Genomic DNA, 23,457 nt, shown 5'->3' with positions numbered 1-23,457 from the left:
TGCAGCTTTGGAGCATACAGAATTATTTCTTGGTATTTTTATTTTTATTTCTTTTTATTTTTTGATATTTTTATATCTTTATATGTATTTTCAGGAAAATTTGAAATTAGGTGAAGAAAGCATTGATATTCGAGATGAAAGCCAATATTTTGATGAAGATGCCCAGAGATGCAAAAGGAGCTGAGTGGATGAGGCAGTTCATTCAAACAGAATTTATTGGGAAAGATGAAATTCAAAAATATTGAAGAAAAAAGAAAAAATCAATTGAAGGTGGCAGTTTCTTGGAATAAATATAAAAATTGAACGATTCAGAAAAATGGAAATAAAAGCAGAGAATTGGGTTCATAAAATGGACATGGTGCAGGATATAATGTTTTTTGATATTTGGAAAGATAATGGGTTGTTTTCAGAAATATGGGATCATGAACCCATAATTACATTGGAACAATGATTTCCTTCGTTTTTCTTGTGTGTTTGTCCTCAGTAATTTGTAGCAAAGACAGAAATGATAGATTGAGAAATGAATATGATGATTTCCATGTTCGTGGAATGGAGAAGAGTGGAATTTTGGAGAGAGGAAGTGTTGTTCGGATGTTTTGCGAAATGCACAACTCGTCAGTTGAAATGAAGGGAATATTGCTTGAAAAGCCAGATAATTGTGTGATGATTGAAATAAGAGCAGGATCATTGCTGCAGGTTGAGGGGAGTGTGTTTGTGAGAAACGATGAATGGAATGGAAATTATGTGAGGAATGGAGGGACATGCAGGCTGATAAACGCGACTTTGGGAATTGGGAATGGTCATGAATGTGGAATGATGGGGAGTGTGGTGAAGATGGAAGGGGGTGATTCGTCTTCGTTGTTTGTGAGAAACAGTGAGTTTGAGGATGTTGAGTTTTGTGGGAGTGGAGGAAGTTTTCTGAGAGATGGTTCAGGAAGTTTTGAATGTATTCAAAACTGCAAATTTGCGAATATCACAAAGAAATATTGTGAGACAGAGGAAATACAAACTGGAAAAGAGAGGATAATGAAGATGAGTTCAATGGAGAATTGTGATGTTAAACGATCAATGAATGTGCTTGAAGGAGGGATTGTGAGTGGAACAGAAGGATCTGGTTCATTTTTGTGTTGCAATTGCACATTTGTTCAGAATGAAAGAATGGATCGGAAAGTGAGGAATACAGAAAGGGTTGAAGCCACTGTGACACAGACATACAAGAATGCTGAATGGATTGAATGCTCTGCTGCATGCGGTGGAGCACTTTATGTGCATGATAATTCGAGTGCAACGCTGACAGTGGAGAATTCGTCATTTGTGAAATGCAATGCAACATCCACAAGAGGAGGGGGAATATTTGCTTTGAAAATTGCAGAATGCACTGTGAAACATTCCACATTTGTTGAGTGCTATTGTGTGTCATCAATTGATTTTGGAGGAGCAGGAGCGGAAATTTGTGGAATAACAATTCAAGTATTTGTTGACAATTGTCTTTTTAAGGATGGTTGGTCTGGAAATGATGCTGGAGGACTTGGAATTTGGGAATCAAAGGCTTTCAATACAAAAGATTGTGTTTTGAATTGTTATTTCCAAAATTGCAGTGGTCATAACTCAACAAGTTCTTATGGAGGGGGATTTGATAATTGGTATATGTCTGATAGAATTGTTTCACATAACTGCCTTTTTCAAGGATGCCATTCAGAATGGAGAGGCGGAGCTGTAGGTTTCAGGACTAATGGTCACAGTGGAAATCTTTTGTGGTTTTGTTTTTTCCACAATAACAGTGCTCCTCTTGGAAACGATATTTGCATTTATGACAATAGCACAAAGTCCCAAATTGCTTTCTGTTATTCGACAAGAACAGAAGGGGTAAGATATTATGCAGATGGGGATAAAAGCGATTGGCTTCCCAATGAAGGAGGAAGAAGCAGATTTGTTGCTTCAAAGGAGAATCAAGAGAATGCCAAAGACACATTCAGTTGCGGATTGGATGAATCCTGTGCATGTTTGACCATTAGCCATTGTCTATCCCAAATGATTGTGGGGTTTGTGGAGGAAATAAAGGTGTTGAGTGGAACGGTTGTGGAAGAAAAAGGAATTGATGTTGGGGAGAAAACAATCACTGTGAATGGAGTTTCGCCATCTGGCTCAGCCATTGAAACAAAATTCGAGGGAAATGGATTGAATCTGTTTTGTGTTGGAACAGGGGAATTGGCTGTGAGTGATCTGTCAGTTGTTCACAATACATCGTTTGAAAATAACCGAAGAAGCAGACTGTTTGAGGTTGAGGGAAGTGGGTTGATGGATGTGAAGCGAATGAACATCTCGATGGATGCAGCTCATTCAGAAGAGAGGAGCATTCAGAACTCACTTGTGAATGTGGAAGGGGGAGAGTTGAAGATGCAAGATGTGAGATGGGGCAGAACATTCAGCACCACAAGTGTGATATCACTTTCTCAAGGATCTTCTGTGACATTGTCTCTGGATAACTGTGTGTTCTGCAACATTGTGAGAACAACAGCAGGATCATCACTGATGAGTGTGAGTGAAGGGTCATATTCGATAACTCTTGATGGATGCACAATTGATGGGTGTGGAAGCGAAGACTCTGAGTTTGGAGGGGGAATGATGGTTGAAGTGGGAAGTGGGAGTTCATTGAATGTGAAAGGAGGCATTGTGAAGAACTGTTATGCCTCGGCCACTCAAGGGAGAGGAGGAGGGATTGGGTTGAAAGTGAGAGACACAAATGCAGACTTTCTGATCTCATCAGGATTTGAAGGAAACAGAGCCAGATGGGGAAGTGACATTTTTGTTGACTCGATCGATCTGGAATCAACAGCAACAAGTGGGAAGATCACTTCATTGACAGCTTCGTTGGAAACAAAGAGCAAGATGCAAGGATATGAAAATGGGGATGAATCGTTCCCAATTCCACTGTGTGTCTATTTGTGGAACAACTTTTCTGCGCCAGCGTTTGTGGGAGGAGGATCATTGAGCCATGATTTCTCGAAGTGTGGATTTGAAGAGTTTCCGTGTTCATCCATTTCGAAGGCAGTGTCGCTCCATTTTGAAGGGAAGAAAAAGGATGTTGCTCTTCTTGAGCCATTTGTCTTTGAGGAGGAACTGGGGTTGACTTCACATGAATGGAGCATCGCATCCAAAGAGGATGAGATGAAGTGTGATGTTTGTGATCAGAAAGAGGGAGCTCAAAGTGGATTGATTGAAAACTCGATGCCAGTATCTGTGACTGGCATTGTTTTTTCTTTGAAGAAATCGCTGATGTTTCATGAAAGTGTGTTTGAATGTCATTCAGGGAAGCTCACACTGAATGGATGTGGGATGGAAGGAGGCACTGAGACTGTTTCGACAGTGTTTGTGAAGGCTGTTGGAGGGGCTGTGGAGGTGAGTGAGTTTGGATCAAAGAATATGAAAATTGGAGATTCATCGATATTTGTTGTTGAAGGGAATGCTGAAAGTGTGCCTTCGATGAATATGACGAAAAGCAATTTTGGAGTGGTCACATTTGGAGACGGGTGTGTTGTTGAGTGCCACAAGGGGATCGTTGAAGAGATGTCGGGATGCACATTTTCATCGATCACTGGTTCGAAGGGAAGTGGAGGATGCATCAGCATTGTGAACAATGATGATGATAATGATGATGGAAGAGATTTCAAAGTGAAAATAGATGACTGCACATTTGAAGGGTGTGCTGTTGAAGAAGAAGAGGGAAATGAGATTGGAGGAGGTGCACTCTTTTGTGAGGCATCTTCGAAAACGAATCTGTTGATTAATATGTGTTCGTTTTATTGTTGCACAGCACCATATGAAGAGGGAAGTGTTGGATATGGAGGAGGAATAATGTTGAAGATAATAAACGAGGAAGAGGCAGGGTTTGTGATATCCTCACAAGTTTTTTCATCTGATAAACCAAACAATGCGAAATATGGGAAGGATCTGTTCATTTCATCTCCATCGCTTGTCAAGAGCATCAAGAACGAAACACTTCCATTTGTGAAGGACAGACTGGAGGAATTGACCGAAGATTCGATGAAGGGGTATGATGGAGAAAACAAAGAGTGTGCAATCCCGCTGATCTATTTCTGGAAATCTGTGGGATCGAGTGTGTATATTGCCGATGAGGGAAACAATGTTGTTGTGTGTGGGTTGTTGGAGTATCCATGCCGATCTGTTGATTATGGAGTGAAGCGAGGGAGTAACTTGGGGATTGAATCAATCGCAGTTCAGGGGATTTGCGATGCGAGGAGTGTGATTGGGATGAATGGGATGAAGGTGGAAGGAACAAATGGGGAGTCAGACAAAATCCATTTTGTGAAAGAGATTGAAGGGAATGGGGATGCTGTTGTTGAATGCAAAGGGGTTGTTCAGTTCAGTGAATTGGGGATTCTGATTCCCAGTTCCTTTAACAACGGAGAAAGCATCCTTATCCAAGCAGGAACAGAAGCAATCAAAACGAGTGTTGTCAGCTGTTCGATTCGCACAATTGGCAATGCTGAAAGTGAGGTGTTATTTGTGTTGATCAGTGCATTGAAAGGAATTGTTTCTATTGAAAAGACAGAAATAGCTGGATTCTCAACGATGCATGAGATAATGAGCATATCAGCTGATTGTGTGATTGCCATGAACAATGTGACATTTGAAGATATTTCGTTGAGCGGGAAAAGTGCAATTGCGATGAGTGAAAGTGTGATTTCTGGAAGGGGGAATGATAATGAAGGAGAAATTTGGAATATTCCATTTGAGCAATGTTCATTTGTGAATGTGAAGCACAGTGTGTCAACCAATCCCTCATTGCTTTGTTGTGATGTGCCAGATGAAGTGAGATTGAAAATATGGAACTCGACAATTGATGGGTGTGGATCGACAAGTTCTCATGAAGGAGGAGGCGTATTTTTCCTTCTCAATGAGAGGGGGAGATTGGAGATGAATCACACGAATGTGACAGAGTGTTTCTGCTCGAACATCGGGAGAGGCGGAGGACTGTTTTTGAAATCGCAGAGTGTCTCACAGAAGGCATTGCCATTTGTGCTGTCGAACATCACATTCCGAAGGAATGTTGCATCGAAGGGGAGAGATGTGTTTGTGAAGTGCACAGACATTGACTCGCAGATAAGTGAGTCACAGTTCCTGATAAATTTTGGGGAGCCATTTGTGAGGGAGCTGGCGATATGGGGGTGCACAGCAGACAATTATGGGGATGAAGAGGATCTGCTGAGGAGAGTGTTTGTGTTCAGGAGCGAATTTATATTTGTTTCATCGATTGTGGAGAACAGCAGCGACAGCAAGCAGTGTGGGGAGATGAAGGGTGCATGCTCATCGCTGAATGTTGGGGTGAGCCACATCGTCCCATCGGATTATTCACAGTTATTGATCTGGAATGAGACAGAATTGACTGGTTTGTGTTCAGCTGAGAGAGTGACGATCAAGTCGATGGAGGCGAGCAGGAATGGGGAGATAAAAGTGAGAGAGATTGAGCTTGGGAATGAGGAAGTTGTGAGAACCTCGGAATCTGTTCGATTTGAGAAGGTGTCATTTGTTTTTGGTGGAACGGAGAATATTGTCTGCTCGTGCTTGATACGCCAGCTGAATGGATCTCTCATTCTGGAATCTGTTTCATTCTTATCAGAGAGCAGAACAACGGAAAATACACAGACCATTTTTGACTTTTCTCTGATTGTTGTTGAAGATGGGGTATTTGAGGCAGAAAAGTGCATTGTTGGCCACTTGAAATTCTCAAAGGCTGTATTCGAGATATTGCACTCAGAAAAGGCAACATTTGAGGATGTGGGAGTGGATGATGTGGAATGCAAGAGTTCATTGATTGAATGTGGGAAAAGTGAGGAAGTGAGTGTTTCGAAGTTGGAAGCCACAAACATTGATTTTGGAGAGAGAAGCCTGATCTCACTTGAAAACAGCCATTCATCACTCGTTTTATCATTGATGTTGTCATCATTCACAAACATCAGCCGATCGAGTGATGGGTCTTGCATTGTTTGCACAAGTCATCCGATGAGTGGATTTGAGATGTGCAACTGCTCTTTTCATGAGTGCACATCAGAGTCACCAAAGGGGAGCCAAGTGGCGATAGCATTGGGAGAGAAGATTTTGATTGAATCGTGTATGTTTGAGGGGAATCTTGCTTCAGGAACAGAAAGGAATGAGATTTCTGATGAAGTGTGCAAATGGAATGGATCAGTTGTTGACTTGTCGAAGAGTGAAGCAGTTGTGAGAGACACCACGATTTGCAACTCATCGAAGGGAGGGATGAGTGTGAGTGGAGGATCTGTGACGATTGTGAAAGGGGAGTTTGAGAACAACAATCCTTCGATTGAGAATTACCCATCAGTGAGAAGAAACATTATTTGTTCTGATTCTGCCTCATTGGCTATTTCCAGTTTGAAAGGAGGAGACGGTCAAGAGAAAAACACATCACTTTGGATTCTGAATGAAGGATGCAATTTTGAAGGGATTGCATCTGAAAGAGCATCCCCATTCTTCATTCCAGTGTTGGAGAGTGTTGAAGCAAAGGAAGTGGGAGAAGAAGTGGAGGTTGTGTTCAAAGGGAAGGAGCTGCTTCCATGCGACTTGTCATTCATGGTTGTGAAGCAAATGGGAGAAGAAAAGCAGATTGAGCAGCATGAGTTTGGTGAAAGTGGATGTGTGTCAGAGACAGAAGTTGAAGGGAGACTGCCAAAAGAGACGATAACGGATGCAGGAGTAGGGGTGGAAGTGAGTGTGTGCATTCAGTTTGGGGATGGAAATAATCCATCATCAACTGATTCTTTCATTGTTAAAAACAGAAGCGAATCAAAAGCAAATGGAGAAGGAAAGCTTGCTGAAGGAGGAAAAGAAAGGAAATCGTATTTGTTGTTGATTGTTATCGTGCTTGTTGTGATATTATTGATTATTCTAATTGTGACAGTGATATTCATTGTTAGATGGAGGAAACAAAAGAGAAGAACAGAGGAATTGGAAGAGATTGTGAATGACACAGTGAAAAAGAATCCAAAGGCATTTGAGATGGTGACAATGGAGATGTCACCTGAGGAGCAGTGGAGGAGAGCGGAAAGGGAGGCAGAGAAAAAGAATGAAGAGAGGATAAAGAAGAGAGTGTATGAGAAAAGATTGGGACACTCAGAGTCATCAGAGCATCTTCTGTCTGAGAGTGGATCAACTGAATACATTCTGGGAAGAGACTCAGACAAGATTCCTGATTGGGCTCTTGAGAAGGTTGAAGAAGAAGAGATTCGAAAGAGATCACCATCACCATCAATATCTTCGACATGTTCAACTGATTCAGATTCAACATTTGTTCGTGGTGAGGATCTGTGCCCGACCACTTCATCGATGTCAAACTTGGTGGATGCCATGGCGTGCTCCTCACCTCATGAGAAGCTGATTGTGGATTTGAGGGATTCGCTGTTCATGTTGCTTCATGGAAGGAATGCGAAGAAGGAGATGGCGATTGGCTCGTTGAAAGAAAGAGAACAAACAGCTGCTCAAATCCTGTTCTGGGTGGCGAATGGGGCACTCCACTCCTTTGATGAAATGGAAAACCCTCTTCAATCATTGAATAATCTGAGTCCTCACATTGTGTTGTTCTCAGAACACATGGTGATTTGTATTGTGATGCACTCTGACTTATTGTCAGATGATGATTCAGATTCATCCTCCATCTCATCATCAACAGTTGTAACATCTGCCAGTGACGATGATGGTGATGATGATGATGATGACTCCCTTCCCTCATCGGCATTTGAAGAGGATGAGGATGCCTTCAAAAAAGAGTGCCTGAGGTGGAAGGCGCCAGAGCTGCAGATGAACAAGAAGATGGGGGCGAGGAAGGAGTCGGTTGTGTTCTCGATTGGGATGATGGTGTGGGAGTGTGTGACGCTGGAGATCCCGTTTGGGGAGTATGAGGGAGTGGTGGCAGGGCAGAAGATTGTGAATGGGGAGCAACCAGACTTTTTGAAAACAGAAGGGAGCAATCTGGGTGGATTGATCATTGCATGCACTCGGACAGAAAGTGTGGATCGCATATCACTGGGAGATGTGAAGAGAGATCTGATTGGGAACTTTCCTCCAGGAGCAGCGATGCTCACGGTGACAGATGCATTGGGGCTGATGCAAGAGAGCGAAGGCAATGAAAGAGAATCCAAGGAAATTGGAACTGAAGACGAGCCTGAAAATATGAAATTTGAATAAAAACAACGGAAAAAACAAGAAATGGAAGAGAACGACAAATGAATTGAACGACAATTGGGAGATGAGGAAAGTGAAATAGAAAGCTGAAACAACAGAAGTTGAAATTGAAGTTGGCTGAAAGGCAGGAGTTTGCAAAAAGAAAGTGTTTCAAAGAGAATTATTGGATGGGACATGAAAAATGAACGGCCAGAAAAGACAAAGGCAGGTTCAGCATTGGACAAAATAATCAAAAAAACAAACTGCCAAATAGAGACAATACTTCCAGAAAGACGAACTTTCATTAATTTGGAAAAGATTAATTGATTCAGGGAAAATGCCTGACCCTTTGCATTTGCATGAGGAGCGACTTGCTAACTTAGCGAGTGTTTGAGCAAAGGGCAAATGCACACTCAGGGTCAGTTCGTTTTCTGTGATAATGTTTCTTTTATTGTAACTCCGACTTTTGTGTTTTCGACTGCTTTGTGCAGTAACAAATATTGAAATATTCATCATTTTTCACAATCAGTTTAATATAAAAAGTGTTTTAATTTTGTGTTGAAATGGACTTCATCTTTATTATCATCACTCTTTGTTTTAACTTTGGTTTTCTATTCTTATTAGAAAATCTTTTTGTCTATATTTTGTTCATCTTATTTGTATATATTCATGTTCCTCACCAGAATTATTTTTATTCAGTTGTTTGTATTTCTTTTCTTTTTTCTATCAGCAACTACCATTTCAATTGTTGGAAATGTTTTCATTTATTTTTCTGTTTTTTTATGTTTCCATCTATTTAAATCCAAGGTAGAATTCTTTACAAATCATTCTTTTCAATGTCTTTGATATTAGAATTAATTAAGAGATGATTATATTTTCATTGAAAGAATTGTGTGTTATTCATGAAAAACAATTTTCAAAAATAAATTTAATATGTTAGCGTCCATTTCATAAGTTCGAATTTTTTTCTTTAAAAAAAATACTTTTTCAATTGAATGTTTCCTTTCAAAAAAAAAATAAAAAAATAAATATAAATATAAATATAAATATAAATATAAATATAAATATAAATATAAATATAAATTTAAATTTAAATTTAAATATAAAATAAAAAAATGAAAAAAAAATTCCCATGTTCAAATGACAAATTCATCATTACGAGAAAAGGATTGATGCAAAACATATTTCTCATTTCTCTTTTTCGAAAAATGAAAAAAAACCATTTTTCATAAATAAAAAGCATAAATTTGAAAGAGATCATCCCGTTTGTTCTCTTCTGTTTATTCAGCTTCATCATCTCATTTAAATCCCCAAACCAGCAATGCACGCCAACAACCCTTTCTCAAAAAGAGCATGAAATGAAGTTACCATTGAAATCTTTGTTGCAATAGGTGATTCAATCTCGTTGCTTCTCTCCATTCTCCACACAAATCCTCCTTCTCTTTTCCCTTTCTTTTCCCTCATCCAAAATCCTCCATTGTTATTTCAACTCCATTTCCTTTGAAAATCCATCATCAATCACTTTTTCTTCACCAAATGAATTTTCTGTCATTCTTCAAAAGTACTTCAACTTTCTTCTTCTTCTTCTCTGTCTGCTCTCTTTCTCTCCCTCAACAACTTCAACTGCTCCATGGCAAACATCAACTCATCACAGCTGAGCCAACAAACTACAACCAATGTCGAGCGCATCTTATTTGCATCATCTGCCCCTGACAATACATTTTCAATGAGCAACACAAATTTCTCCATCTGCTATGTGAGCCAGGATACAAGTTCTGGAGGAAGAGGCGGGGCACTCATGAGCGAGTCCAAGGATGATTCAGAAGTGTCAGAAACCTCCTTTTCCATCACCAATTTCGTGTTTTCAGCCAACAAGGCCAGTGTTTGAAGAGATGTGCATTTTGCTCGTGAATTCTTTTTCGCATCTGCGAACGAGTCTTCCTTCACCTTCATGGCAAGCATCACTCGGAAAGACAACTCGATTTTTGGACATGATAGAACAGAGGAATTCAAAGACTGGGATGTCGATTTGTTTATATTTCTCAACGGGCACACAGCTGACAATGAATATGTGAATGATCATCCTGGTATCAAAGCAATGAATTGCTGGCAATAAAAGAAGTCCTGCAAGTACACACACAATGCGATGGGTCTTCTGACGAAGGTGAAGAACGTTGGAAAATATTATTGAATGAGCAGATAAATAGTGAATATATGTGCAAATGAAGGAAAAGTCGAAGAAAGTGGCGGAGATGAAACACAAAATAGAAGAAAACATCTCACATGTGCATTTGATGAAATCAACAATGCTTGTCGGGCATAAATTCTCTTGTTTCACAGAATTTTCCTTCAAACAAGCACTTCACTCTTAATTGCTTTCCTTTCTCATTTTATTTTCTCAATTCGCTATTGTTTTCGAGCTGTGAGATTTATCAGAGGTTGCTTTAGAATTCATCAATTTCATCAAAGGATTGCTTCGACGTTCTTTCTTTTTTATCTGTGTTTCTGTCAGTTTTCAAACAAAAAAGGCAAAATCATCCTCCTTTTTTGATTTCGCTCCGACTGATCAGCTTTTTTTTTGACTCGAAATCATCTCTATTGTTTTTTAATTTTGGCTGCATTTTGTAATAGAATGAATATACGTTTTGTGCTTCCGAAAAGAAAGTGAAAGATGAGGCTTAGCCCTGAATTTGACTAAAGTTGAATGAAACGAATGCAAAAACATTTTTTGTTTCTTATCGAAGAAGAAGAAGCAATTGAAATGAAATTAGAAGAAGAAAATTCATCAAAAACAGAAAAAGAAATTGATTATGAAGAAGATGAATTATTGAATGAAGAAGAAGATGATGATGAAGAGGAGGAGGAAGAAAAGGAGAAAAAGAGGAAGAAGAGGAAGAAGAAGAAGATGATGAAAAAGGAATTGAAAAAGACGGAGAAGGAGAAGAGGAAGAGGAGGAAGAAGTGAAAGATGGCAAAGATGGGAAAGAAAACAATTTGGAGAAAGAAGAAGAAGAGATTATTCTGTGATGTGCTGATTGAACAGAAGAAGAAGAAGAAGAAGAAGAAGAAGAAGAAGAAGAAGAAGAAGAAGAAGAAGAAGAAGAAGAAGAAGAAGAAGAAGAAGAAGAAGAAGAAGAAGAAGAAGAAGAAGAAGAAGAAGAAGAAGAAGAAATAGAAGGAGAAATAGAAGAAAAATGCAGGAGCAATCAAACTTGTATTCTCACCCTTATCCAACGCTTTAACCCAGTTGTGCTATTTCTACACATCAAATGGTTCAGCTTTCACGTTTTCTTTTTTCGAATTCCCATCATAAAAAAGGAGGATTGATGAAAAACTCCTTCATCATATCAACACCCTTTAAATAATATTCGAGATGCAACCTTTTAACATTCAACAACTTTTAAAAGAAGATTTTTGTGATAACCCTGACCATCAAACAACAACAATTGTTTAAAAAAGAACACAATTTGTGTTAATAATGGTGGACACTTTCAATAATGGTGGACAGTCGCATTATCTCAACAACTATTGAAAGTTGCTTTTTGACAATAAACCCAATTATTCCCTCGATGAATATGAACTTATAAGACATACAAAAATGAAACAACTTGTTCTGCAGAATTAAGAAAAAAACATTTTAAATTTCGGAGAAACTTGAAAAATCTTATTTCTCCGAATTTCTCCGAAAAGATAAAATGTTTTTTTCTTAATTGTGCAGAACAAGTTGTTTCATTTTTGTATGTCTTATAAGTTCATATTCATCGAGGGAATAATTGGGTTTATTGTCAAAAAGCAACTATCAACGGTTGTTGAGATAATGCGACTGTCCACAGTTATTGAAAGTGTCCACTATTATAAACACTAACTATAATAACAATTCGTTAAATTGCCCAATATCACTTTTTGTTGAATAAAACATATAACTTACCGATCAATTGGACTAACTTATATGAAGCAATTTTTCAGTTCCCGTTTAAATAAAATCGGGAATTTTGTAAGCCTGTCTGACCTGACAAATCATTTTTTGACTCGTCCGTCACTAAAAAAAAAAAGAAAAAAAAAGAAAAAAATACAGCAAAATTAAATAATGAAGCAACTCAAAAGAAATAATTGAGTGAAATAAAAATCAAAAAGAAAAAAAAATCTTTTAAAAAATATAGTGAATAACCATTATTAGTAAATATTTAATTTGCTTGAAGGATCATTATTTAACGAGGAAACAACTTAAAATTTGAAAAAAAATACACGGAAATAGATATTGAATAGGTACAATGGCCATATATTAAAATCGTTATTCATTTTTTCTTCACGTTTTTGTTTTTTGAAAGAAAAAATTGTTTATTTTTGCATTTAGACTTGAATGTCAGCACATTTAGACAGATTATATCATCTCGAATGGAAAGAAAAGCGGCATTTGTATCGAAAAGGAAAAGAAGACAACACTTCTTTGAGGTGGCAGCGCAGAAAAAAACATATTTTTATTATGACAAATGCAGCAAAGCCAATCTACTCAAGGTATGGTGACGAAAATGACCTTGCGCCTTTTTTTGGAGTTCTCCAGATGATGGTCTCATTTTCATCGAATCAAGGCGATCTCATTCGTTCTATTGAATGCGGATCTCATCGAATCGTATTTGTTGTTGAAGATCCATTTTACACTGTTGTTGTTACTCGAAACGATGAACCAGAAGCTATTGTTCGAACGCAGTGCTATTTTTTGATGCAGACTCTTCTATCTGTGATGTCAAATCGAGGAAAAAAACAACTTGAACGAAATGCATCAATGGACTTGCGAAGACTTATTGCTGGCTCGGAAGGACTTTTGGATGATGTAGTCCGCTCTATGAACCTCGACCCGTCCTATTTTTCGGAGACATTTAGCGTCTTCCCGCTTACGCACTCAGTCAGGAAGGCGCTGACGAACCGGATACACAAGCAGGACACGCCCGACTATCTGCTGTTTGTGGTGATCAGCATCGGGCGGCATGTCATCATGATGGGCCACTCGAAGCACCGGGCGCCGCTGCACCCAGGCGACGTGATTGTGCTGCTGAACACGCTGAACACGCCAGCCACGATGAAAGACGAAGAGTCCTTCCCCTCCATCTGCCTCCCCCACTTCTCATCTGAGGGGTTTCTGCACGCACACATAAAGTACGAGTACTGGTACCCCCACAGAAGCTCGGCTGACGCCCCGTCGCCGCTTGCTTCGTCTTCTTCTTCGTCATCCTCTGCTTCTGCATCGACTTCTTCCAGCAATTCTTCTTCTTATTCATCATCATCTTCTTCATCATTTTCTTCTTCTTCTTCTTCTCCATTCGCATCACCATCACCTTACTATCAGTCTCCAGGCACTGTCCCAGGCGACCCAGCCGACGGATCTGCAGAGGCCAGCCACAACAACAACAACAGCGGTGGAGGAGGAGCAAGCAGAGAAAACGCGCTACCTCGTCGTCTTCTGAACAAAGCAGCGTTGTGCCCTCTTCCTCTGTGCATCACACTCATCACCAACAAGTCCGATGCGTCGTCGCTGGCGGCTCTTCAGAAGTACTCGGCGGACTTTGTGCAGTTCATACAGCAGAACGGGCTGTTCCAGGCGCTGATGCAGGAGGCGATGAAGATGCTGACTCCGCTGTCTGTGTTTGAAGAAGGGGATTTTGCGGGGATTAAGAGTTTGATGAGGAAAGAAGAAGAGGAGGAGGAAAAGAGGATAAAGATGGAGAAGATGAAGGAAAAGAGAGAGGAGAGGATGGAGAGGAGGGAAATGAGGAGGAAGATGAGAGAGGAGATGAGGAGGAAGAAGAAAGAAGAGAAAGAGAAAGAGAAAGAGAAAGAGAAAGAGAAAATAGAAGGAGAGAATAAGGAAGGAGAAAATGAAGACAATAAAAATACAGAAGAAAAGAAAGAAGGCGAGCAAGACAAAGGCGAAGGCGAAGGTTGTGATAACAAAAAAGAAGGCGAAGAAAAGGAAAATGCAGAAGAAGAAAAAGAAGGAGAAGAGGAAGAAGAAGAAGAGGAAGAGGAGGAAGAAGAGCTTGATGAAGATGACGACACATCTTCTCTTCAGCAGTCCAACCTACTCAGCACACAAGCGCGCTTTGCTTTTGACTTCACCTTCTCCTTTTTCTATCCCTTCACATCCACTCTCCCTGTCAACCAGCCTTCTGTTTCCTCTGTCCTCTCTTCAGTTGCTCCCACATCACTTTCTTCTTCTTCCTCTTCCTCTTCCTCCTCCTCTTCTTCCACATCATGGGCCTCTTCCCCGTCGTCCCCGCAGTCTCCGCATTGTCGCCACTTCCTCTTTATCAACCAGACGCTCCGGCAGCACGTGGCTTCAGGTGTTTGCCCTCCTTTCCACACGAGAGGAGAGCAGAAGAGGCTGCTGCAGCGATACCAGTGGCTTTACTCGCTGATGGCGAGCGACGCTGAGTCGGCGAGCTGTTTGGGGGTGTATCGTGTGCGGGTGGAGAGGGAGAAGGAGAGAGTGAGAGCGCAGCAGGAGAAGGAAAGGATGAAGAGGATGGGGATCACATCGAAGATGGGCATGCAGTACGAGAGGAGCAGTGAACAGGCTGAGGCAGAGGCAAAGGAAAAAGAAGAAGAGGAAGAGAAGAAGAAGACGGGAGAGGGAGAAGGCGAAGGAGAAAAGAATCAACAATCACAAACAACTTCAACATCAGCATCAATTGCAGGAAAAGGAGACGAAAGCTCTGAGAAGCCGAAGGTTATCCCGTCCCCTCCCGCGCCTGTGCCCGATCCTATTCCCGAGAAGCCAGCTGACCCCGCAGTGACTGAGGCGCTTCTTCATTTCACGTCGCCTACGACGCTTTCCAAAGCGTCTGGTGTGTTTTCTCCTGTTCTCCCGCCTTCTCCTCTGAGTGTGTATCCGATGCAGTATGCCACTGCAGTCACCCCGCAGCCTCCGCAGCTGCTGCCCCCGCCGTCGAAGCAAGGCGCATCGGCAGCGTTTGTGGCGAATGCACAGCTGGAGGCGAAGAGGGAAAAGAGAAGTGCGGGCTCTGTGAATAAACCATCGCCTTCTTCTTCTTCTTCTTCTTTGTCGTCATCTTCTTTATCATCGTCTGCTCAAAACGTAAACTTGCCTCTTTCGCAGCTGCCACCGACGTATCAGCCACTTCCTGTGGTCACGTTTGTGTGTGCTGTGCATCCATCCGGAGAAACACTCGTTGGTGCCTCAGTCTTTCTGAGAGGAAGTGTGGCGCTGAGAGAGAAGAAGAAGAAAGAGAAGGAGAGGAGCAAAAACGGACAGCCTCCGCCACAGCAGATGGCAGTGGCTGGGGAAGTGGCAGCGAGTGTGGCGGGGCTGGTGAGGAATATATCAGCAGCGGGAGGAGGAGGAGGAGGAGGAGGAAGTGAAGATGGCAGTATTGTTGGCACTTCTGTTGGAGGGGTGAAGATCAGCCGGTCGGAGGTGGCAGCGGCGGAGATGGAGAGAGAGGCGAGGCAGATGGATGAGAAGGCAGGAGACGAGTTGTTTGGGCCAGAGATGGGGAGGAGGGTGGGGAGGGGCTTGTTTGGAGGGGACGGAGGAGATTCAGTGCTTTTGTGTGCGTTTGATGGGAATACGACAAAGGAAGTGATTGCGCATGAGCTGATGAAGATATGCATATGGCTGCAGAAGGAAGAAGAGCAGCTGTTTCTGACGAAGGATGCACTTTGGTGAGAAGTTGAATTGGTTGTTATTGTATAGAAATGAATAAATAAATGACTGGATGAATGAGAGGGTGAGAGGGCGAGAGGGTGAGAGTGAGAGGGTGAGAGGGAGAAAAAATATATATTTTTGCGCGCGTATGAAATAACATTTCAAATATTCATGTCAAAAAAGATGTTTGATTTTAATTTTTTTTATTGATCTTATTCTTTTTCTATCTGAAATGCTTATGTTTTGTCTGATCTTTGAGAAGTTGCAAATTTTTTTGAATGTTTTTGTTCAATTATCTATCTTTGAAAAGATTTTTCGCTTTCTGTTCTTGCATTTTCACTTCTTTTGGAGGTTTTTTTTTAATTTTTACTATATTTTTTTAATATATTTTATTTTGCAATTGTTAAATTTTCATTTCATTTTCATTTTCATTAGAAAAATAAAGCAAATAGATTGAATTTGATTATTACATAACTTTATAACAAAAGAAAGATAGAAGTTTGCTGAGCAAACATCAAATTGAATTGATTTTGAAAAAAAAAATAAAAAAAAAATAAAAAAAGAGTAAAATGAAGTGATATTCAATAATTCTTTCTCTTTCTCTTTCTTTCTTTCTTTCTTTCTTTCTCTTTCTCTCTCTCTCTCTCTCTCTCTCTCTCTCTCTTTCTCTCTCTCTCTCTCTCCTCAAGCCCATGGATCAAAAGAAGGAGTGTAAAGCGTTTCCAGCTGTTTCTGCAGCACCCCCAGCGGATCCACAGTGTTTTCCTCCTTTTCACTCTTATTCTTATCCTCTCCTTCTTCTCCTTCTTTCCCTCCACTTTCTTTTCCATCTCCTGTTTTCCCTTCCAATCCAGATGAACTTACAGCACCTCCCGCACCTCCTGCTCCTCCTGCTCCTCCTGCTCCTCCAGCTCCCCCAGCACCATATCCCATCCCCATCATCATCGGCATGCCCATGCCCATTCCCATGTTCATCCCCATCCCCATCCCCATCATTCCCCCCATCCCCATCGGCACCCCAGACGCATTCGCTCCTTCATTAGCATTCTTGCCATCAGTCCCTGGCCCAATCTCCTTCAGAAAGTCTTCATATGCCTTTTCTGTATCAACTTCACTGCTACTGCTGCTGCTACTACTATTTCCTTTGCCTTCAGAATTCATCATTCCTTTCGCTTCTTCTTCGCCTCCTCCATCGGCGCTGCCTGCTCCAATCTCACCTCCAATTAATGAACCCAAAAATCCTCCTTCTCCTCCTCTCTTTTCTCTGTCCTTTTGCGGGCACTCCTCTGCAGAATGAAGCGTCGACCCACATATTGAGCAGCCCTGTGTCCCTGCGGACATATCTGTTCCGTTTAGCTTCGCTAATTCTCTAAGCTGCTGCCTTCTGAACTCATTTTGCATGTCAGGGTGCATCAAAAGCTGATCAATGATAGTGACTGCTGCGTTGATTTGCTCGTCTGTATCTGCTTGGATGTACGCGTGGAGTTCTTCATCAGAACCTGGATATATTTTCCCGACCTCTCTTTTCGTACGGTTTGATCCCTTTCCACGAAAAGTGATCTTTGTGTGTGATGTTGCTTCAATTTCTTTCAAGGTTTGCCCACGTGGTCCAAGTAGCAATCCAAGTACATTAAGATGAGGATCATTTATTTCAGGAAGAAAATGTTTTCTATATTTCCTTGGAGCAACCTTTGTTTCCATCGAAGCTTGTAACTTGAAAAATTGAAAATAATTTGTAATTAAAAACAAATTCAATCAAAATAAAAATTAAAAAATAAAGATGAAAAAATAATGTATTTTCAAACCTTGTGAACAGGATTTAGAGGAATAGTTATTTCAGATAATGACATCTTTTCCAACTGAAGTCTTATTTTCGTTTTTTCATTCATTCCAACCAACCTCTTTCCACTTTCATCGTATACTGGAGCGAATTCTTGACCTCTTGGTACAAGCTCACCATCAAAGTCTCCAGTTTCAAGTTTTTTCGTGACTTCCTTCAATCTTTGCTTCATTGCAAAGAAATCAATTGCTTCTCTGCTCAGTTCTCCTTCCAAATGTGTGACCGTTCCTGGGGTAAAATATGATGGCCTCCTTTCAGTTGACCATCGAGAGGTTCCAGGCTTTGGAACCCAAACAGATTCCATCACTTTCAATGAAGGGAAAATTGATCAATAAAAAAATTTTTATAAGTTATTATTTAAGTTCGCATTATGGATAATGAATTTGATTATAGCATTGGAATAAAAAAGTCGTTAAGCTGATATGAAGGTTAAGCAGTTAAAATGTTAGTTTTTACAAATGAGAGAAAATATAACACGCAAATTGAACAAAAATAAAACTGAAAAAAAAGAAGAAATCAGCGAAAGATAAGACAATGCCATCAAATCTCCAAATCTTCAAGTTGAGGTCGTTTCTTTCTTGGTTTTTCACGCACTCTTCTTGGAAGAGTTGGACGAGGAGGTGCATGATATGTTCTCTTCATAACGCCTCCAACTTGACGTATTAAATTGTATCGAAGTGGATCAAAAGGTTTTGGTTCTAAATATTCATCCCAATCACCTTCTTTTGCTCTTTCTTCTAACTCCATTCTCCGTTTCAAAAACTTATCTGCTTTTTCCTCATCAAACTCAAGTGGAAACATATCCAACAACTCAACGTCCATGATGATTGCGCATCCACCTATTTGCGTTAAAAGACAATGCATATTGGTTTGTTATAAAATTTCTAATAACCAAAGAGAATACCTGGTACAACATCATCGGCTCCTCTCATTCCATAGGCAAGGGAGGCAGGGATAAGGATCCTGCGTCTCTCTCCGATGCACATACCAAGAACACCCTTTATAAAGTCCACGTGTAAATTATTTTGGTTTCATAAGTCAAAAAATAATAAAATAAAATTGATAGAATTTTCACAAACTTGATCTAATCCTGAAAAAATAAAAAAAGCCAAAAATATCAAAGAAAAATTAAGTTTAAAATTATCTTCATTAAAAAAGCAAACCATCAAGCGTCTGAGAATAGCCTGTCTTAAATATAAACGATTCATTTGGCTTTGTATAATCCACGCGACGTTTCGCTGTGAATAAAGTCAAATTGTACGCAATCTTTTTCATAAAAATAATGCACGTATCTAATAATTAAAATAATGAACAATCATCACACTTCAACTTCATCTCCCCGTTGTACTTTGTTTGTGCAGTTGTCGCTTCTCTTTGTCACTCCAATTTGTAATGTTGAATATGGACGCTTTCTTGGGGGTACATATAAAGGATCATTTGTTGACAGCGGAGGATCTGCGCAAAATGCAACAGCAGAAAGCAACAAAAACAAAACCATCAATAATTGATAAGTGAATATGGGTAATACACCCATCTTTTTTTAATTTGAAATAAAAATAATTATTATTTCGAATGCCACGAAGTAGAAAAATACCTGAAATTAGTGATCCCAGATTTGCATCAGCTAAACATGATCCAAGATATCAACCAATGAAAAAGAAACAGAAAAAAGTTGAAATTGACTCAAGATTCGATGCAATGTTTAATGATCCTTCTTTCTCAACTTCAGGTTCTGATACAATATTAAAATTAATTTATCTTATTTACAATTTCTTTTTATTTTTGATAGCGAATATCGATGAACGAGGAAGAAAAGCATCACAGAGCAAAACAGCTGATCGTCTGAGAAAGTTTTATAATATAAAATCACATGAAAACGCAAATGAAGAACCGTATGTTGGCAGTATAATTATTAAAATGCTATTTTAAATATTTTCTCTTTATAGAGAAAGGAAATATTCATCTTTGTCAGAGGAAATGGAAAATTGGGACGAAGTTTCATCTTCTGATGAAGAGTTAAAAACACATAAGAAATCAGTTAAAAAATCAAAAAAATCTCACAAAACACACAAAGATGAATCAGAGGTGGAATCCGAAGATGAAAAGGAATTATCAGAAGAATCCGAAGAAGAAACAAGTGAAAAAGATATGGACATATCAGAGGAAGAAGGGGAATCTGAGGAAGAAAGCGAAAGCACAACAAGCATGGAAATTGAAGACATGGTAGAAGAGGACATCGACGATGGGGCACCGACTATGTTTGAACAAATCTATGGGCTAGATGCTCCAAAGGCTAACAAAGAAACAAATCGATTAGCTGTTATGAATTGTGACTGGGAGGAAATACGAGTGTGATTATTTATTTTTATTTTTATAAATTCAGAATTATTTGACATGTTTATATCATTTTTATTCAAATATTCGAATTTTATTCGAAATGAAATCCTTATATAAAAAACAATTATCCAATCCACAACTCAATTGCATCAAATTTCTAATGCAAATGAAATCTTCATTTTAGACGAAAGATATTTATCTTCTTCTTAAGTCATTTTTGCCTGCGACTGGATCAATCAAGAGTGTGAAGCTGTATCTTTCGGACTTTGGTGAGAAGATGATCAAGGAAGATATCACATATGGACCTAAGCATGTTCTTCATGTGATAGAAAAGCTGAAGGCAAAGGAAGGCAAAGGAAAAGATGGTGAGGAAGATGATGATGAAGACGAAGACAAAGAAGACGATGATGATTCAGAGAATGGTAACTCCAGTGAAGAAGATAATGAAGACGAAGAAGAGAATGATGAAAGCGTGAGCTCAGAAAAAGAAGATGATGAAGAAGACGAAGACGAAGAGGAAGGAGACAAAGAGAAAGAAGAAGAAGAAGGCAGCAACGATTCTTCGATGTCACTTGACGAATACGACTCAGAAGATGCTGATGAAATCAACTTGTCATCTCATTTCAAAGACAAGCGGACACTTGAGAAGGAAGAGAAAGAAGAGATGGAGCGGTTGAGGGAGTATGAGGCAGCGAAATTGCGGTATTTCTATGCGATTGTCGAGTGTGACAGCGCAGAAACGGCAGATCATCTGTACAACAACTGCGATGGGGTGGAGATTATGTCGACAGGAAATGTGATGGACCTGAGATTTGTGCCAGACGAGGAGACATTCACGAAGGAGGTGGTGTATGTGAATAAATGAATAAATGGATGAATGGGTGAGTGAGTGAAAGAAGAAGGAATTTAAGAAGGTTAAATTTTTATTATCATTAATTTATTTTATCGTGTATTTATATTTTCAAATTTTTGGTAATGAAATCTTATGTGACACTAACTTTTATTTTTCTTATTCTCATGCATTTTATCTTCCCCAGCGAATCCTTCACATCTGAAGATGCTGAGCATCTTTCAGGGAAATATCACCCGCCATCGTTCAAGTCGGCAGCGCTGAGCAGCACGAAAGTGGAAGACACGTGGGACAGGACAGACACGAAGAGGGCGAAGCTGCTATCAAGGAAGTTCACAGAGGCTGAGCTAGACGAGGTGGATTTTGCAGAATACTTGGCATCGCCATCTGAGGTGGAGGAGGATGATCGGATGATGATGGAGGAGGAGGAGAAAGGAGGAGTGGAAGGAGAAATGGAAGGAGGAGAGGAAGATGAAGATGAAGAGGAGGAAGAGATGAAGGAAGAAGAAGAAGAAGAGAAGGAAGGAAAGAAAAAGAAAAAAGAAAAGCAAGTGAAGAAAGCAAATTCAGAGAAAGAGAAAGAGAAAAAACAAGAAGGAAAAAGTGAAAAGAAAGAAAAAGAAAAAGAAAAAGAAAAAAAGAAAAGCACTTTTGGATTAAGTGAGGCAGAGTATAGAGCGATGCTTGGGCTACCTGCAGAAAGAATGGAAGACGAAAAAGTGAACAAGAAGAAGAAAAAGTCAGAAAACGACAGTGAAAGTGAAGGCGAAAGTGAAGAGGAAGAGGAAGAAGAGGAAGAGGAAGAAGAGGAGGAGGAGGAGGAAGAGGAGGAAGATGATGAACAAGAGAAAAAGAAGAATAAATCAAAAGCACAAAAACCACAAAAATCTGATTCGGATAAAAAAGCGAAAGGAGAAGTGAAAGACGATGGATTCAAAATCAAGTTTATTCCAACATTGGCACTTCCATTGAACGAAGAAGAAGAAGGAGGAGGAAAAGAGAAAGAGAAAGGAAAAGGGAAAGGAAAGAAAGAAGGGAAGGAATACACACAGAAAGTGCTCCCGACGAAGGGATTTGGGAGAGATCTGTTTTTCGACGGGGCGAAAGAAAGAGAGATGAACAAAGAGGACGATTTTGGGTTTGAGAAGGAAGAAGGAGCAGATGCGAAAGCAGGAACTGGGTCTGTATTTGGAAGAGAGAAGCGTGGAAAGGGAGAAAAAGGAGAGAAAGGAAAGAAGTTTGAGAATGCGAATGAGAAAAGAGGAGGAAGAGAAGGAAGAAGAGAGAAAGACAAAAATAGCAATAGAATGCAATTTGAAGATGATTTTCTGTCGGAGCTGCCGGAAAAGAGGAAGATGGAAAGGAGCGAAATGGGAAAAGATGGAAAGATGGCTCAGAAAGAAAAGGAGTATTACAAGGAAGCGTTGAGCAAGCAAGGCATGAAGCAAAGGAGAAAAGAAGAAGAGAGAAGAGAGAAAGAAGAATTAGATTTCTTGAATGAAAGGGAAGAAGGAGAGGAAGGAGAGGGAGAAGGAAGACAGATTTCGCACAGGCAGATGAAGAAGCAGAAGCGTATTGAAGAGCGAAAGCAGGCAAAGCAGTTGGCAGAAGAGCAGAGGAAGATAGCCGAAAGAGAGGCATTGCGAGAAAGAAGGAGGCTTCTGGGGCTGCCAGAAGAAGGAGAGGAGAAAGAGGGAGAGAAAGAAGAAGGAAGCGGAAAGGGAAAGGGAAAAGGAAAAGGAAAGGAGAAGGAGAAAGGGAAAGAAAAGCAGCAAAAGCCGCTGAAAAAGAGAGATGAAGCAGAAATTGTGAGTGAAATAGGAGAAGACAAGCGGTTTTCTGCTTTGTTTGACGATGGATCGTATTCGCTGGATGCCTCTCATCCTTCGTTTAAGCACAGCTCAGGGGCAGATACGCTGGTTAAGAAGCAGGTGGAGCATGCTGCCAAAAAGCGAAGGTTCTTTGCTGAGTGAGAAAGAGATGGTATTTGAAGAGAAAGAAAGTGAAAATGGGCATACAAAGAATTGTGACAAGGTGAAAAATAAAGTTTTTGAAATTTTTTTTCGATTTTTAAATAAAGAGCAATAAAGAAGATGACGGAATTAATGTTCTTTTCCACTTCACTTGCCTTGCCATACTGTTTGCTGCCTATCTTTTTGATATTTTTCAATTTCAATTTTTCACTTTATCATTTTTCTCACCTCAAGGAGTTTTCTTTCGCTTCACTGAACAATTTGGAATTGTTGAATTCACTTCGAAAAATCAATGTATGTTGGATATCGATTGTTATTGTTATAAAACGAGAAACGAATTGGAAAGAATTTTAAACTTTATCAAATTTTGAATTGGTTTTAAATTCAATTGATAACAAACTATTTCAAAGTGATTTATGATGAAAATTACAAAATTACAATATATTTCTGATTTCTTTCTGCTTCGTTTATAAAACAGGTTTTCATCTTTATCTTTGGGAATTTGAATTCAACGGAAATATTTTATTCTCTGAGTCATGAAAAAGGGAAGAATGCATATATCAATTTTTCTTTTGTGAAAAAAGCTTTGATATGTATT

The 23,457-nt window shown here is 39.8% G+C and overlaps 6 protein-coding genes across 6 annotated transcripts; 3 read left to right on the top strand and 3 right to left on the bottom strand.

Annotated features, from left to right (window-relative positions):
* Positions 1-316: 316 nt before the first annotated feature.
* MONOS_8852 (uncharacterized protein) lies at positions 317-8,220 on the top strand (the record flags this gene model as incomplete). Its single annotated transcript, XM_067879298.1, has 2 exons — positions 317-399; positions 495-8,220. The coding sequence occupies 2 exons, from the start codon at positions 317-319 to the stop codon at positions 8,218-8,220; spliced, it is 7,809 nt and encodes a 2,602-aa protein (XP_067724918.1).
* Positions 8,221-9,948: 1,728 nt separating this feature from the next.
* Positions 9,949-10,158, bottom strand: MONOS_17785 (uncharacterized protein; the record flags this gene model as incomplete). Its single annotated transcript, XM_067870738.1, has 1 exon — positions 9,949-10,158. The coding sequence occupies one exon, from the start codon at positions 10,156-10,158 to the stop codon at positions 9,949-9,951; it is 210 nt and encodes a 69-aa protein (XP_067724917.1).
* A 2,233-nt stretch (positions 10,159-12,391) lies between these two features.
* On the top strand, positions 12,392-16,322 carry MONOS_8853 (Monensin Sensitivity 1 (Mon1)). The gene is made up of 2 exons (XM_067879299.1): positions 12,392-12,462; positions 12,525-16,322. The coding sequence occupies exon 2, from the start codon at positions 12,557-12,559 to the stop codon at positions 15,878-15,880; it is 3,324 nt and encodes a 1,107-aa protein (XP_067724916.1). The 5' UTR covers positions 12,392-12,462; positions 12,525-12,556; the 3' UTR covers positions 15,881-16,322.
* MONOS_8854 (Splicing factor 1) lies at positions 16,309-18,013 on the bottom strand. Its single transcript, XM_067879300.1, has 2 exons — positions 17,665-18,013; positions 16,309-17,572 (listed from the first exon to the last, which is right to left on the bottom strand). The coding sequence occupies exons 1-2, from the start codon at positions 18,001-18,003 to the stop codon at positions 16,544-16,546; spliced, it is 1,368 nt and encodes a 455-aa protein (XP_067724915.1). The 5' UTR covers positions 18,004-18,013; the 3' UTR covers positions 16,309-16,543.
* An 18-nt stretch (positions 18,014-18,031) lies between these two features.
* Positions 18,032-19,214, bottom strand: MONOS_8855 (putative FK506-binding protein 2B). Its single transcript, XM_067879301.1, has 5 exons — positions 19,024-19,214; positions 18,863-18,965; positions 18,779-18,789; positions 18,604-18,697; positions 18,032-18,538 (listed from the first exon to the last, which is right to left on the bottom strand). The coding sequence occupies exons 1-5, from the start codon at positions 19,195-19,197 to the stop codon at positions 18,240-18,242; spliced, it is 681 nt and encodes a 226-aa protein (XP_067724914.1). The 5' UTR covers positions 19,198-19,214; the 3' UTR covers positions 18,032-18,239.
* A 20-nt stretch (positions 19,215-19,234) lies between these two features.
* Positions 19,235-23,134, top strand: MONOS_8856 (putative pre-rRNA-processing protein ESF1). The gene is made up of 5 exons (XM_067879302.1): positions 19,235-19,428; positions 19,489-19,591; positions 19,646-20,048; positions 20,221-20,885; positions 21,074-23,134. The coding sequence occupies exons 1-5, from the start codon at positions 19,272-19,274 to the stop codon at positions 22,857-22,859; spliced, it is 3,114 nt and encodes a 1,037-aa protein (XP_067724913.1). The 5' UTR covers positions 19,235-19,271; the 3' UTR covers positions 22,860-23,134.
* Positions 23,135-23,457: the final 323 nt, after the last annotated feature.

The sequence above is a fragment of the Monocercomonoides exilis genome (genome assembly GCF_001643675.1).
Source record: "Monocercomonoides exilis strain PA203 chromosome Unknown scaffold31-1199392, whole genome shotgun sequence".
NCBI classification, from domain to species: domain Eukaryota; phylum Preaxostyla; order Oxymonadida; family Polymastigidae; genus Monocercomonoides; species Monocercomonoides exilis.
This window is presented reverse-complemented; position numbering and strand designations above follow the sequence as displayed.